The sequence below is a fragment of the Corapipo altera genome, unplaced genomic scaffold (genome assembly GCF_003945725.1).
Source record: "Corapipo altera isolate COAL_440 unplaced genomic scaffold, ASM394572v1 23b, whole genome shotgun sequence".
Lineage (NCBI taxonomy): Eukaryota > Metazoa > Chordata > Aves > Passeriformes > Pipridae > Corapipo > Corapipo altera.
The window spans coordinates 1,668,277-1,682,043 of NW_020884885.1; the positions used below are offsets into that span (position 1 = coordinate 1,668,277).

General features: G+C 35.6%; 1 protein-coding gene across 6 annotated transcripts in view; it reads left to right on the top strand.

Annotated features, from left to right (window-relative positions):
* Positions 1–5,159: 5,159 nt before the first annotated feature.
* The window catches only part of RYR3 (ryanodine receptor 3), a 207,424-nt gene continuing 198,816 nt past the window's right edge, over positions 5,160–13,767 (top strand). For 5 of the 6 annotated variants that reach the window (XM_027642328.1, XM_027642330.1, XM_027642331.1 and 2 more), the window contains exon 1: positions 5,160–5,285. In XM_027642328.1, the coding sequence (XP_027498129.1) occupies positions 5,235–5,285 (51 nt within the window). In that variant the 5' untranslated portion in view covers positions 5,160–5,234. The remainder of the gene's footprint in view (positions 5,286–13,767) is intronic. The other variant, XM_027642332.1, reaches the window with a different exon arrangement.

Below are 13,767 nucleotides of genomic sequence, written 5' to 3' on the forward strand. Positions count from 1 at the left end.
TTCTAATAATTTTAATAACTGGATCTTAACAACTGTGCAGGTGACTGAGCACTGGAACAGATTTCCCAGAGAGGTTGTGGAGTCTTCCTCATTGGAGTTATTCAAGAACTGCCTGGATGCAATCCAGTGCCATGTGCTCTAGGATGACCCTGCTTGAACAGGGAGGCTGGACCAGATGGCCCACTGTGGTCCCTTCCAACTTTACCAATTCTGTGATTCTGTGACTCTATGAAAAATCACACTCCTAATGTTTCACACCATGTAAGCTCTAATGTACTTGCTATTCCAAGTGTCAGCTTTAAGAGCCTAGTCTGAATTACACCTATCTGTGAAGTTCAAGTGAAATAGGTTTTCCTGTTCACTCCTTGAGCTCCAGTTTCAAGGGGGAATTTTTAAAAGATGAAGAAAGTCTTTGTTTTGGCAGACTTAAGTTAACTGGAATTGGAGTAAATGTGTTTTTGGAAACAAGAGAAAGTCCTATTGAGGTACTGACATTTTAGGTTTAGAAAAAAACTTGTGAGCATACTTTTTCTTTGTGGGTTTTGTTTTGTTTTCTTTCTGAGAAAACTTAAGAAGGTGCAGTATCAGAGTACATAGTGTAGACTGTAGTAAAAAATGTGCTGCATAGTCTATAATAAAATTGGAAATGAGATTCCCAATGCCTTTGGTTAAAATAATGTTGAATGATTATGCCTACCTAGACACAGACTCTTTTTAACCTGATACCACCAGATGGCAATCTAACATAAACTTTTGATCATTGGTGAAGAACAAGTCTTTCAGCATGTGTTCTGAGTTATTGTCCTTTCCTCATTTTGAATTAAATAGTGCTGAATTTGCTTGAAAAGTCACTGAATTAGGCCTTACAAGCAGTACTGATATTGTGCTATGGATTGTGTAATATTATATAACACACTTTACTCTTTCCATATTCATAAAGAATTGCATCAAAGATTGCCTCAACTTTTAAAAACAAAATAAAACTTTGCGATGTATAACAAAGCAGTGATACAAGATGTGTGTAAAATCCAACAAAAGAAATTTTTAAAAGGACAGAAAAAAATGTAGATGAAGTTTGGAAATATGTGTAAATTAATAAAATCATTCTCTCTCTAAATTCTCAAACTGGAAGTCTTCTGATGAAGGTTTTCCTCAATTTGACCAAGATCCCACATTTTCCACAGTAAAATGTAATGCAATTCCTCTAGAATGAATACGTAAAAAAAAAAAATAAATCAGAAAAACCCAAATAGCAAACCAAAACAAAAACAACAAAAAAACCACCCCCAAAAGTGAACAAAAAACTTGATCATTGCATATTCACAGAAGTAGTTTTCTCTTCTGTGAATGAAATATTCACCTGTTTTAAATACCTAATGTTTGTGAACTGAGCAAGGAGCTCACTGCTAAAAATAGTCAACATAATGAATTTGAATACTTTTGTGAAGTTTTTGTAAAGAAAACAATTTGTTTCTTTTAATCACATTTTAAAACCTGTATTTTTGCATATTTATGTACTTGAGACATAAAGAATGCAGAGACATGTCAGTCTTAAGCAGCACCTAAATTTTAGCACTAAGGCCTGTAATTATCAGTGGAGAATATAATTTTGACTCCTCACCCAACATACACTTAAGTAACTGGTATTACCTGTGCTTTTGAAAATATGAGTGTGCATGTACTTACTGTTGCAGGTCTTGTAAATATCTTCTACTAGCTATTTGATTCATCTTTGTTTAGGGGTGTTGAGTCAACCTTAGAAAGGTAAAATACACACAACAAAAAGTTGTTTACATTTCAGATATCCATTTATTACAACAGGATGACTGTTTATTTTCTTTTGTAAAGTCAGTGTTACTACTTTATTGCGAGGCTACTACCCCTACAAAAATTCTGAGTTATTGTTTGGTGGCAGCAGCCATGAAGGCCTGCCAAAAGCTAACTTAGAATCAAGAACTCGTGTGAAGAGTGAGTCAACCTGAATCCCTTAGTAAGAGGGAAGAGCTTATGTTGAAGAATAAGCAGGCAGCATGTTTGTGCTGAAAACTGAAAGGCAGTTTTCCTTAAGTTTGTTTTGTAGACAAATTCTTTTGATATCTCTAAAATACCATGGACTCTGTCCAGAATGTTGTCAGCAGCAAAAGAGCTAAATTACAGATTTAGATTTGATTGGGATGAATAGGATATCATAAAACACACCGTGGTCCAAATTCAGATTATTTGACCTGTGAATGTTGCACCCCACCGTCATCTCCAGTAAAGCAGAGTGACTGCATATGTGTGTATATATATATATACACATATATAGTGTGTGAAATATATGATCATTTTGGATTGATTTACCTGATGTCATATTCTTTCAGTCATAGCTTCAGTAAATTTTGGGGTTTTAGAAACATACTTTTTTTAAAACAAGTTAGTATTAAGAAATCAGAAATGCAAGGCATTATACTTCATCTAAATGCGACTTCTGATTAAGTGTGGTACCATAAACAGCCAAATCTGAGATATCTTACTTAATCTCTGCTATAATGCTTGAGGTGTTCCCAATATTCCTCTTTCCGTATGCTTTATCTGTTGTTTAAAAAAATGCAAAGTGAGATCTCAGCATGTTGATGTCTGTTTAAAAAAAAATTGGTAACCTCTATATCTGCCTTATTAGGAGTTGCAGACATAGATAACTATAGCTATCTATATTAACTGATATAAATTTAGTATTTTACTATGAATTTTCTCAGTTTAATAAGGAGCATTTTAATGGAAACTCCAATATCTGAGGAAAATATTTGAAAGATTATATTTTTCCCCCTTTTAATTTGATTCAGGTGGATTCACCTCAGCTTTGCATATTCAGAAGTTACTATCCGGAAATCTCACTGCACAACTTAAATAAAATTTGACCAGCAATGTACTGCATGACATTGATTTCTATTTGTGAAGGAAATAAATACTTGTAGTTTCCATGAATCTTGTGCTTATTTTCTCAGGTTTTCAGGTATTTCTTGTTTATAATCTTTCAAAGTAAAGTAGTATGATTGAAAGGTTGTTTCATTTACAGTAAAGTTGTCCTAACATGTATAAAATGGTCCTTACATGTGTAGATTTTGCCATGAAATATCTGTATCAAATCCACTGTGAATATAATAGAATCATACAATGACTTGGGTTGGAAAGATCCTTGAAAATCACCTAGTTCCAACAGCCTCCCTCTCCCCTCTGTCCCTTCCCTGGTCAAGGATACCTTTCACTAGAATGTAGAATAGTAAAGAATATAAAGGTATGGATAAACATGTATCATAGTAAGCCTCTCTGTCTTATCTGTTTTTTAGTAAACACTGAGTGGCATGCTTTTTCTTTAGGCAAATTTTCCTCACTCCTCCGATTGATTATATTTTTCCCTCTGGAATAACAATATTCTGTCAGGAAGATCTGTTAGGCTATGTTCTTTGTATTGATGAGGAAAGAGATAAAGCATTCATCTAAAGATGGCTGTAGTTTAAGATAAACATCACAAAAGCCAAACACAAAAATGGATGTTCAAATACCAACCATATCAGTTTTCTGGCACTTCAAAGAAATAATTTTCTATCACATTACCTTTGTCTTGCACAAAGCTCTTTTTCTTCCTCACAGCATTCAACCAAAACTACAGGATGGGGGAAGGGGATGGACAGACTGGAAGGAGAGCCTGTATGACTGTGTCAGCTAGAGGCTTCTGAGTTGCTTTTGACCTGAAGTTGCCTGTTGCTGAGTAATGGGATTGTCATTATTTTTTGGACAGAGTTTCTCAGGGTAATAAGAGAGAGTGAAATAAAACATTTTTCAAAGCATTTTGCCCATCAAGGAGAGAAACTCTTGGGCATTTCATAGTTTGGCTTGTGACTATGTTTAGTTTAATTACTGCAAAATCAGAATACTATTAGTTTTGGTGGTGGAGGGTAGGGAGATGGGGGTGGAAAGGCATAGTGCATTGGCTTCCCTGTCCAGAGGACAGTTGTGTATAAATGTATTTGCATGTGGGCACAGAGTATATAGTTTCAGTTTTCAGTGTGCTACACTTGTCCTTGTGACTCCAAGAAAATTATTCTTTCCTTATGCTTATGAAAAACATGCCTATGTTTTTCATTTGTAAAACATAAATATGCTCTTATTGAGAAAAAAGATGTATACATATGGTAGTCTGTGAGGGAATGTATCAATGTAAATATGGATTGCACAAAATTTGGGTAATGCTTCGCAGAGTTGGAATGTATGGGTAGGCTGCGGTTGCAACCTTACCACAAATTTCAAGATCATATAGTAAATTGGGTGGCTAAGCCTCCTCAGTGCTTTCTTCTGTTTCTTTGTGTCCTTTCTGCTTTCCTCCCTTCACTTAATTAAATTTTATTCTAGAGTTGATCTGTTTTTTCCTTGATCATTTGCTAATATTGAAGTAATAAATAACAATTTTCATCAATTAAAAATTTATTAATTATTGAACTAAAACTTAAGGTTATTTTAAGTTTTATTTTAACTGTGTTTTATGGGCTGTGAAGTAAATATGTACCATCCTCTATACATATTCAGTTGCAGTCCTGAGAAGGTACAAGTCCTTAGGATATAGTTATAAATACCATGTAAAAGATAGCACAAATAACTACACACAGTTGGTTCAGATCAGATGGAAATCAGATTTACAGCTGCTTATGCAGAGAAGCAAGAAATGGAAATTATTGTAAGCAAGCTGAAAATACCTGCTGTCAAAATGAGCTTGTCCTGTGATCATCAGAGTTACATCCTTCTGCTGCATAATTAGTAGGTTCAGAGTTGCTGAATTTGATACATATCAGTGCAAAATTGGGAACCCTGATCTGTGAAAATGGAAGCACAAGCTATGCTTTCATTAACACTTCACCATTATTGCTGTTTTGACCAGACAGCATCTGGAGGGGGGAAAAAAATCAACACCTAGTGATGCATATAATGCTTCCTGCAATAGCTTAACAGTAGGGGGTTTTGCCTCCAAGCTAGAGAGAAAAGGAAAAGAATTGCTTGCTATGAGCTGGAAAAGCAGCGCAGTTGGCTCTGGCAGTGAGGGGGTTGACTGACAGTCTGCAGTGCAGTGGAGTTAGCTGAGCTCCCTATATGGCTGTGGATTAGCTATATGCTAATACTGATAGGAGAGGAGCGATACAGAGCGCAGTGAGCTGACGGTGGAGGCGATCAGTCTCAGCAGAGCTGACTCCTCAAGAGCCATGGCTGAAGGGGGTGAAGGAGGGGAAGATGAAATACAGTTCCTGCGAACTGTAAGTATCTGCTTTTTATAGGTCATGTATTACATGATTTTGTGTCTCATGTCTATTTCTTTTCTGCTGTAGTAAAAATAAAGTGTTATTTCTGTGCTGGGCTTTGCCAAATGGGAGAATTGATTTAGTCGGTGGAAAAAATAAAGCAAGAATATGAGCTTTAATAGCATCAGGCAGTCTCGGTGTGTTCTTCCTTGAATTTGCTCAATAGCCAGTTTGGTATAAGGAGACCTATTTCCGCTGTAATCCCTTGTGTTTGAAGCGTCCTCGTCAACTTCATACTTGGGTTTCTAAATGTAGCATGCCAAATATGTGACCTCTGAAACTTCTGTCTGGGTTAGATTTCACTGACATTAACAGAAGCTTTGCAAATAGGAGTGCCTTAAAATGATGAATAAACCTAGCAAGCCCTTGACGACCTCTTCTGATAAACATGCACACAGAAGCACACTTCTGTGTAAGGAATACCAACAGATGTTGAAGTCAGGGCTCTGGAAATGTTTGGGGTCTTTACTTAAAAGAAGCTTGTCTTAAAAGGAGATAAGCATTTTTTTTTGGGAAGGGGTGTTAATTAGTGAAATAGCCTTCACTTAGTGTAGTTTTCTGTAGAGAGCCCTCACACCATTCTTTCCTAAAGCTTTACACAAATCTAGTATGACAACTAATCTGGACTTTTAGGCAAGTAGTGTACATGCATTAATTTTTGGGAAGAGTATAAGATCCTTTTCATGTGTCATCTTATGTCTCTCATTATTTTTACCCTGCATGACTAAGATTGTGTTGTTGTGTAACTAGCATGAAAAAAACTGCCATTAATGAGTGTATTCTCTTTCCATACTATCTTTACTTTCCATTTGTCACAAATAATGTTCTCCTTCAGAGTTGATTGAACTTTAAAGGATAAGTTACTAAAATAAAACATACTAAGTTCCCAAAGTAAGAAATTACAAGGTTGATTTGTGGGAGGCTGGGATAATTTATGTATGTGAGATAAAGGTTGGAGAGTGGTGATGGCTCCTGCTGTTTAGGTGTGATGAAGTGTCATTAGCACTTTTTAAGCCTCGGAGAATTTCATTGAGGGGGGTGGGGAATGGATAATCACAAAGAAGAATGTTTTCCAACATCCCTCCCCTCCACTGCACTTTCTAGACGTACCTGCATTACATAGTTTAGCAGATAACTCAGCCTTTAGGAAAAGGTGCTTTAATCAAAGATAGGAGCATCCTTTCTAAGTTGGTGCCTTGACTGGACAGTCATCCTCAGTGATGAAGTCAGAAGCTTTGCCTTTTCATAGGTAGCCTGCGTGTGCTACATGAGATGGCAGTTTCTGCTGCTGTGACCCACTCTCGTGCTAGAATAACTATTGCACTGCTTTCCAATGGTTGAAATAAAGTGCTAAGTAGAGGTGTGGGTTAAAATGGAAATAGTAAAAGTGAGGCTATGCAGAAGCGTTCCTTCTACTTAGTGTTAAGCAATCGTTTACAGAGAAAAAAAATGGACTAGATTTCTGTCTTAGAAGTCCCAGCTACTTCTTTCTCTCAACGATCATATCAGTTACTGCTGTCTTCTCTCCATTATAAATAAATTCCTTCACGTTCGTGGGGAATGGATGAATTGTTGTTTCTTAATATACTGAGAAAGGAACCATTTCTAGTTCCTGAGGTACTGAGTGCTACAGTGAGGTACACCTTCAGTACTGATTTCTTACAGCTTTTATTGCTGCCTAAACACTGTACATACAAACATGAACTACAGCAGTCCTTTAGAACTCTTCCAGTGAAATTGTTGATCAATTAGAATCTTCTCCCGAGCAAAATGTTTTCTGGGAATTTGGATTGCTAATGAATGTTTCCCAGGCTTGTGCAGCTGAATCTTCTTTTGAAAATGTTGATCTCGATTTTCTTATTTTTGAGTCTTTAGAGAGAAGTGGCCTAGGGTGTTTTAGGCTCTCAGAGAGAGCTCTTTCTTGGTTAGGTATAAATAAGATTAGATATTTTTTAATTCAAAGATATCATACAGTATTTTTTGAAAGAGTAAGAGAATCAACCCTTGAAAGTCCACTAAAATTAATGTTTGCTATCTCAAAGAGAAATTTCCATTTATCCTCCATTTTTCATTGGTTATGATTTTTTACCCTTCCAGATCTAAGTCGTTGTATAGTTTTGTGTCTCACTTTTAGGTTCTCTGCTCCTATAGAAGGTTAAGAAGCTTGGAAATGAATGACAATGATGCCTGTATTTGTTTCTAGAGAGTAGCAAACTTGTGGGCACATGTATAACATTTAATGGAAAGTTTTTTACTATCACTTTTTGTTTCAAGACATATTTGATTAGTTTGGCACCAATGGGAATGACAAAGACCTTAACCAGTTCCAGAGAGGATAACAACACTATCATTGTCCTAGTAGTAGTAGTAGTAGTGTGTCTTCAGTACTCATTTCAAGTACGTCCCAATGCTTGTGTGAAGCCTTTATATGCAATGACAGCATTTCAAGGAAGGTGTTACCAATACAGTGTAATTTCCTTTCTGATTTTTTCCCTGACTTGTTCAGTATGAATATAAATTAAATATATAAACACACATAGTTTTTTCTTGCACTTAGTGCTTGGTCTTTGTTATGAAATCTTTGATGTTTTGTTTTTTGTAATAATGCTTGGAATTTTTTCTCTAGTTTTCTAGTTGGTGGCTTTTTTCTGGATTTCACTCTGGATATTCAGTGTATGTGTATGGAAGAGAGAAGCAGAGCACTTGTTGCATGTGTGTAACATGCAATATTGCCATGCAATGTTTGTTTAGGTGATTTCCCCCTATTGTTTATTTATTAGCCCTTCCTGAGGCATGAATATATGAGAAATCAGTGAAGCTGACATTATGTAGCATTAGGTGAGAACACATATGTTAACCTGTGTTGTTTTGAGATAATACACTAAGGGATACAGAAGGAACCCTGTAGCCCTTGGCAACGTAGATGAGTGACTGTAAAGTATTCTCCTTCAAGACTTTCCTAGCTACTGGGACTTTACTACTATGATAAATAAAGTCCTCTCCTCTTCCAAAATTATTCACAAGTTCTCACTGCTGCTGAATTTATCAAATATGAGGTGATGTCTTGGATCAGAGAGCTTATGTCTTTCTCCATCAGAAATACTTATATAGTCACTTGCTAACAGAGAGCATGGTTGGGGGTGAGAGGAAGTCTCACCCCTGCCCTGTGCAGTATAAATGTCCTTCTAATGAAGCATATCAAAGTGTTTTGCCATCTTAGGGTCCAAATTATGGTGGTAAATTAGTTAATAGGTCTATTGCTTTGTTATTTTTCTTGAAATTCATCATATTAATTTTAATAGAAATACTGGGGGTTTTTTGAGACGGTTCATTAGTCAAGAAAGTTTTGCCTTGTTTTCCAGATCTAAATAGTGTGTGTGTGTTGGCATGTATGAGTATACTGTGTGATGCCTTTGTGCATGTCTATGTGTATCCATGATTATTTCCCCAGCTGGCTACAAGTCCTTTGTTTTTCTGAGTGACAAAGGCTTTAGCAGCTGATTTTTCTCTGACTTTTGCTCTTTTAACAGCTTGTCTCAATGACCTAACTTTAAGTGTTCTGATAAACCTCTCAAATCATTATCTAAAAATTTACACATAGAAGTGGGAAATTACTTTCTTCTGTAGTCTGACTGTAGTTAAATAGCAAAGTACTGTTGTTACAAACACCTAGAATAGAATATCTGGAATTTTTTTTTCAGGATCTAGTCCACGTACATAGATTTACACAATGAGTGTACAGTTGTTTTTTCAGATTTTTTTTTGATAATTTGTGTATTAAATTGCTGCTCAGAAACAAGACAACTTAGTGACTTACACAGAGATATATAGGTGGATACACTTTCCAATCTATATTGCCTGGAAACAAGCTCTTCCACTGTTGAGATATTACATATGAGATGGGAAGTAATGTCAGTTTTACAATATGAACTGTCAGGTATAGTATGAAATAGATTTTCTTTTTTTCAATCATCTTCACTGTTGCCAGATATAAATATAAAAAGTGATTATATCATCCTTTTCAAAAATTATTTTAGGAGTGGTACTGAATTATTTCATTTACCCAGAATTAGTGTAGCATAAAACCAGTTCTTTAGGTGCATTTAATACATGTTGTTTTATCAAATCTGTGTCTCTAGTGGTGTATCCCTAGTGACATAACAAAGAATGTATGTAGTGGAAATATGAAAATAAATTATCCTTAGTAATCCAACTTTACATCTAATAGTTATGCTACTAACTGCATGCTGACATTCTGTAGAACAGATCTCCATGGCTTGATTAAGCAGAGCACAAATATCTCCTATATAATGCTCACCACATAAATACTTGCAAACAAATATATTGGACAAATGTCCAAATATCAGACAATAATGAAAGATATTTCTAGGGAGAAGTTTTTAGTGGTTGTTAATTTAAAACTGGGAAAATATGGAAATTTGCCTCAGTGAGTTGTGTATGAAATCATAGAAAAGTGATAGAATTTTCTGTATAGTAAAAGTCCTAAATGATAAGAAATGCCTTTAGATCAAATCAGTGGAATTTTCCTGAAGCCCTTTTTAAGGGAGCTGGCACGGGTTCTGTGTGCTTCTTGAACAGTTCTGTGTGTTCCATGGTATTGTTTTCAAATTAATTAGAACATTTTGTCTATTGTCACTGAAATGTACTGCAATTCATGATAGAGCAGTTGTCCAGTAGTCAGTAAATTCCTTCTAGGAAAAGGGTAAAAGTAAAGGAAGAATAATGTTATATAAAACTTGAATTGTTTCTGAGAGCTGGTGCATATTATGAGTTAAATACTTTTTGAATTAAATATTTCTGTGTCTGTGTATCTATTTATCTCTATGTGTTAAATCTCTCCCTTCTGATCCTATTGGCACAGTTTTAAACAATTGTATAATAGACAATATTTATAAGTCTTTTAAGAAGTATAACAAATTGTACAACAAACAAAACAAAAACTACACCGTATCTCTTCCTCTCCATTTATAAATGGTCTTTCAAGCAGATTTCTTTTAGCTTCCTTAACAGGCTATCTGCAATTAATTTCAACCCCTTTTCAAGGCAGAATTTTTAGCAAATGCTCTACCATACTATAAAGACAACAGTCATGCCTTCAGACTGGATAGTGTGTCTTTCTTTCTACCTCTAAAGATACTGGAGTAGTTGCTTGATATCTATATCAACCATTCAATTAATCTGTAATAATTTTTCTTTTAGAGTGAAATAATCTAATATAAGTTTGTATTTTAGGCTCCTGGCATGGAATGATTCTTTGCACCGTGTTTATATGGAAAGGGAAACACTTCAGCAATTTGTTATGTTTAATTTAATGAAAGTTGTTTGAGGTTTATTTAGTGGTTGGAATTTTATAGCTGATGTTGAGGAAAAAAGGGGCGATATAGCCACAACTGCATTATAATTTCATAGTACATCACATAATTTGTCTTGGTATACTTCAGTCTTTCTCTGAGTTAGGATCCTGAGGTCTGTTCCCAGCTTGTGGTGCAAACACAGAATGAGTGGAATGTTTCTGCTGTTGAAAGTTTACAATTAAAATAAGAGGAAAGATAACAGAGGAAGGCAGAAAGAGAATATGAGAAGGCAGTGAAATGAAGTCCAGCATGTTATAAGGTAGTTATTTCTGGCATTCCAGTTACAGACACAATTATGAAGTAGATTTGCTAGTGTAATGAGTAAATTAAAGAAAAACTGTAATAAATATTCCGGAAACAATGCATTTGCTGGGTAATGATTTGTTGAAACACTACATCAAGTAACGGGGCCAGAAAGAAGTAAAGGAGAGTACAGTTTTTGCAGATACAACCGGTGAATAACGAGGACTCGCATCATGATTGGTCAGAGGTGAAGGCTGATTTCTCGCTATCAAATGGGAGGTAGTTGAGGTAGTAACACACTTCCAAAGGTTCTGACATTACAGGCTGATGTTGGAGGTGGCACATTGTTTGGTCCATTCCCCTGATGTATTTCTTACATTTTGTTTAGCATGGATTTATAGAATAGAGTGTAATCCTATTTTTTCTACAAGAGTGGAGAGCAGTAAAGTCCAGAGATGTGTTGTACAACAAGATGTAATCATAATGTGTGTGTATGATATATGTATGTATATATCATATCATAAGTATATATGGGATATATGTAATTATATGTAATGAGTTGCACTTTTGCAAGCTACTTCGTATTGATCAGCCTACACTAGTTAAAATCAGAGTAACATTACATGAACTCAGTATCATGCTTTTCTACTGTTTTTTTCTACAGAATAAATTTTAAAAATTCTATTTCAAAGAGAAATCGGTAAATATATTACCATATTATAAATGTAGTATATTCTTATAAAATAATTGTGAGATTGAGCATATTCATAGTAGATTTAACTTCTAGGATAGATATAACTAACTCCTTATTAATTTTTTTTCCTTTTTTTTTTTTTTCCAGTTTTGTTTTTGGGGTATTGGTGTTGATGCAGTTCTGCTGAAATAACATCAAATTTGTTACAGTCAGGCAAAACTCTTCCATTTTGCCTTAGACTGTTAGTGAGTGAAAAGCCTTTTGGTAGGATTTGTGACCATGCAATAATCCTAAAGTAATGCTCCAGGCATATTCTTCCCTATTTTCCCCTAACCTCACTGGTGGCTGTTGTAGGGATTTATCCTCTGCTCATACCCTGCTTTTTAGTGTTTGAATAAGAATTAGTGTCTTCAGTAATAACCAGTGAGTTTGTTAGTGATGTTCCTACATTTTTATAGAATGCAGCAAGGGGGTTGTCTGATCTCTAATCCCATGCATGCTAACTGTGTATGATTCATATTGAAATCCAGCAGTGAATACTGCCTCTTCTCAGTTCCCATGGCAGTGCTGTGGCCACACAGCCAAATGCTGCCAGGTGCATTAGCTACAGATTCCAAAAATTAAAACAGTTGCAGGCATGGAGGAGAAGAAAAATAAAGCTGGCATGCAGTTATTTTGAATATATTGAATTCAAACACAGAACACTATTTAAAAGTCGTGTATTTCTTGACTTCATACATGACATGCATATTTTCCCAAGTGGCAGATAATAATAGTGCAGCTATATAATAAGCACAGACCTCTATAGACAGTAAAATTATCATCTCAATTTAAGAAAACAATTGCTAACATATACACACTTTAAAAGATTCAGAAAGAAAACATGAGGTATTAATGTATGCCTCAGTGAATATTTTGGTTTATTTGCTCAATGTAGAAATTTTAAATTTATATTCTGCCTTTAATGTCATTAAAACATCACCAGACCATTCCTTCTGTCTGGTAGGATATAGTGGTTTTGGCGCTGGAAAATTTAAAATCATGTACCACATGTTACTTTAAAAGAATTTATGTTCTAATTTCAGAAGATGTTTTCCACCTAAATACTTACTGTGCTTGGGTAACTTTTGGAAACTTATTTACTGGAAATTACAGTAATGTTCTGAAGCACAACTGGCAAATATGTGACACCTCAGGGTGTGTCTAAAGTAGTTTAAGATTGGGATGTATGCATGGGAGTCGTAAAAGCCTACAGGAAAATTGATTTTTTTTCCCCTCCTGGATCTACTTTGGTAGTGTCTCACCTGCAGTGTGATGCATACATACTTGTCAGCCATTGCACACCTGCTGTCAGTCAACTCTCAATCTCAACAGATGTGGTTCAATTGTAAGTAGGATCTGATGGACAGTCTGTTGATCAGGTAACCTCCCTTTTCGAGTTCCCTCTTCTGGCACATCACATCTCTGATGAGGAGTGACAGTCACTGTCAGTAGAAGTAATGACAGAGACAACAGCAACATAAGGTGAAAGATTCAATACTAACATCAGGTTTGTTCCTTCTCCTGGGCTTTTATCCAAATAAGCAAGTGCAGTAAACTGAGTAGTCAGCACACGCCTGAACTGTTTTTAGTCCACAACAAACATCTCTGTCAATCTTGAGTATTTCAGATACTTCAGCACTCAACCGTGTTCCTTAATACCTTGTACCAGAAAGCCAACTTCCCTTGACCCAATCACAGCAATTTGAAATCTCTTCAACAACAATTTAATCTAGAAGCACTGCAACTTAAATAAAATCCTTTCCAAATTACTTGTACAAAATATAGAATTTCAACTTGGAAATCAAAACACCTCTTTAACAGGAGACAGAACTAATTTACAGCACTGAAGGTTTAATATGGTTTCAAACTGCATCAGCGGTACCATGTACAAATGGGAGTACAAGGCTCATCAAGCTTAGAATATATACTAGTACTAATGTCACAGATGATTCACTAGAATGCTCAAGGCCAAATGACTTCCACTTCCCAAGACTCCCAAGTTCATTGACTGCACTGCCTCATCTTTTTTGTATATGGAAAATTCCCAGAAGACCTATACACCTGATACACACTAAAGATACCT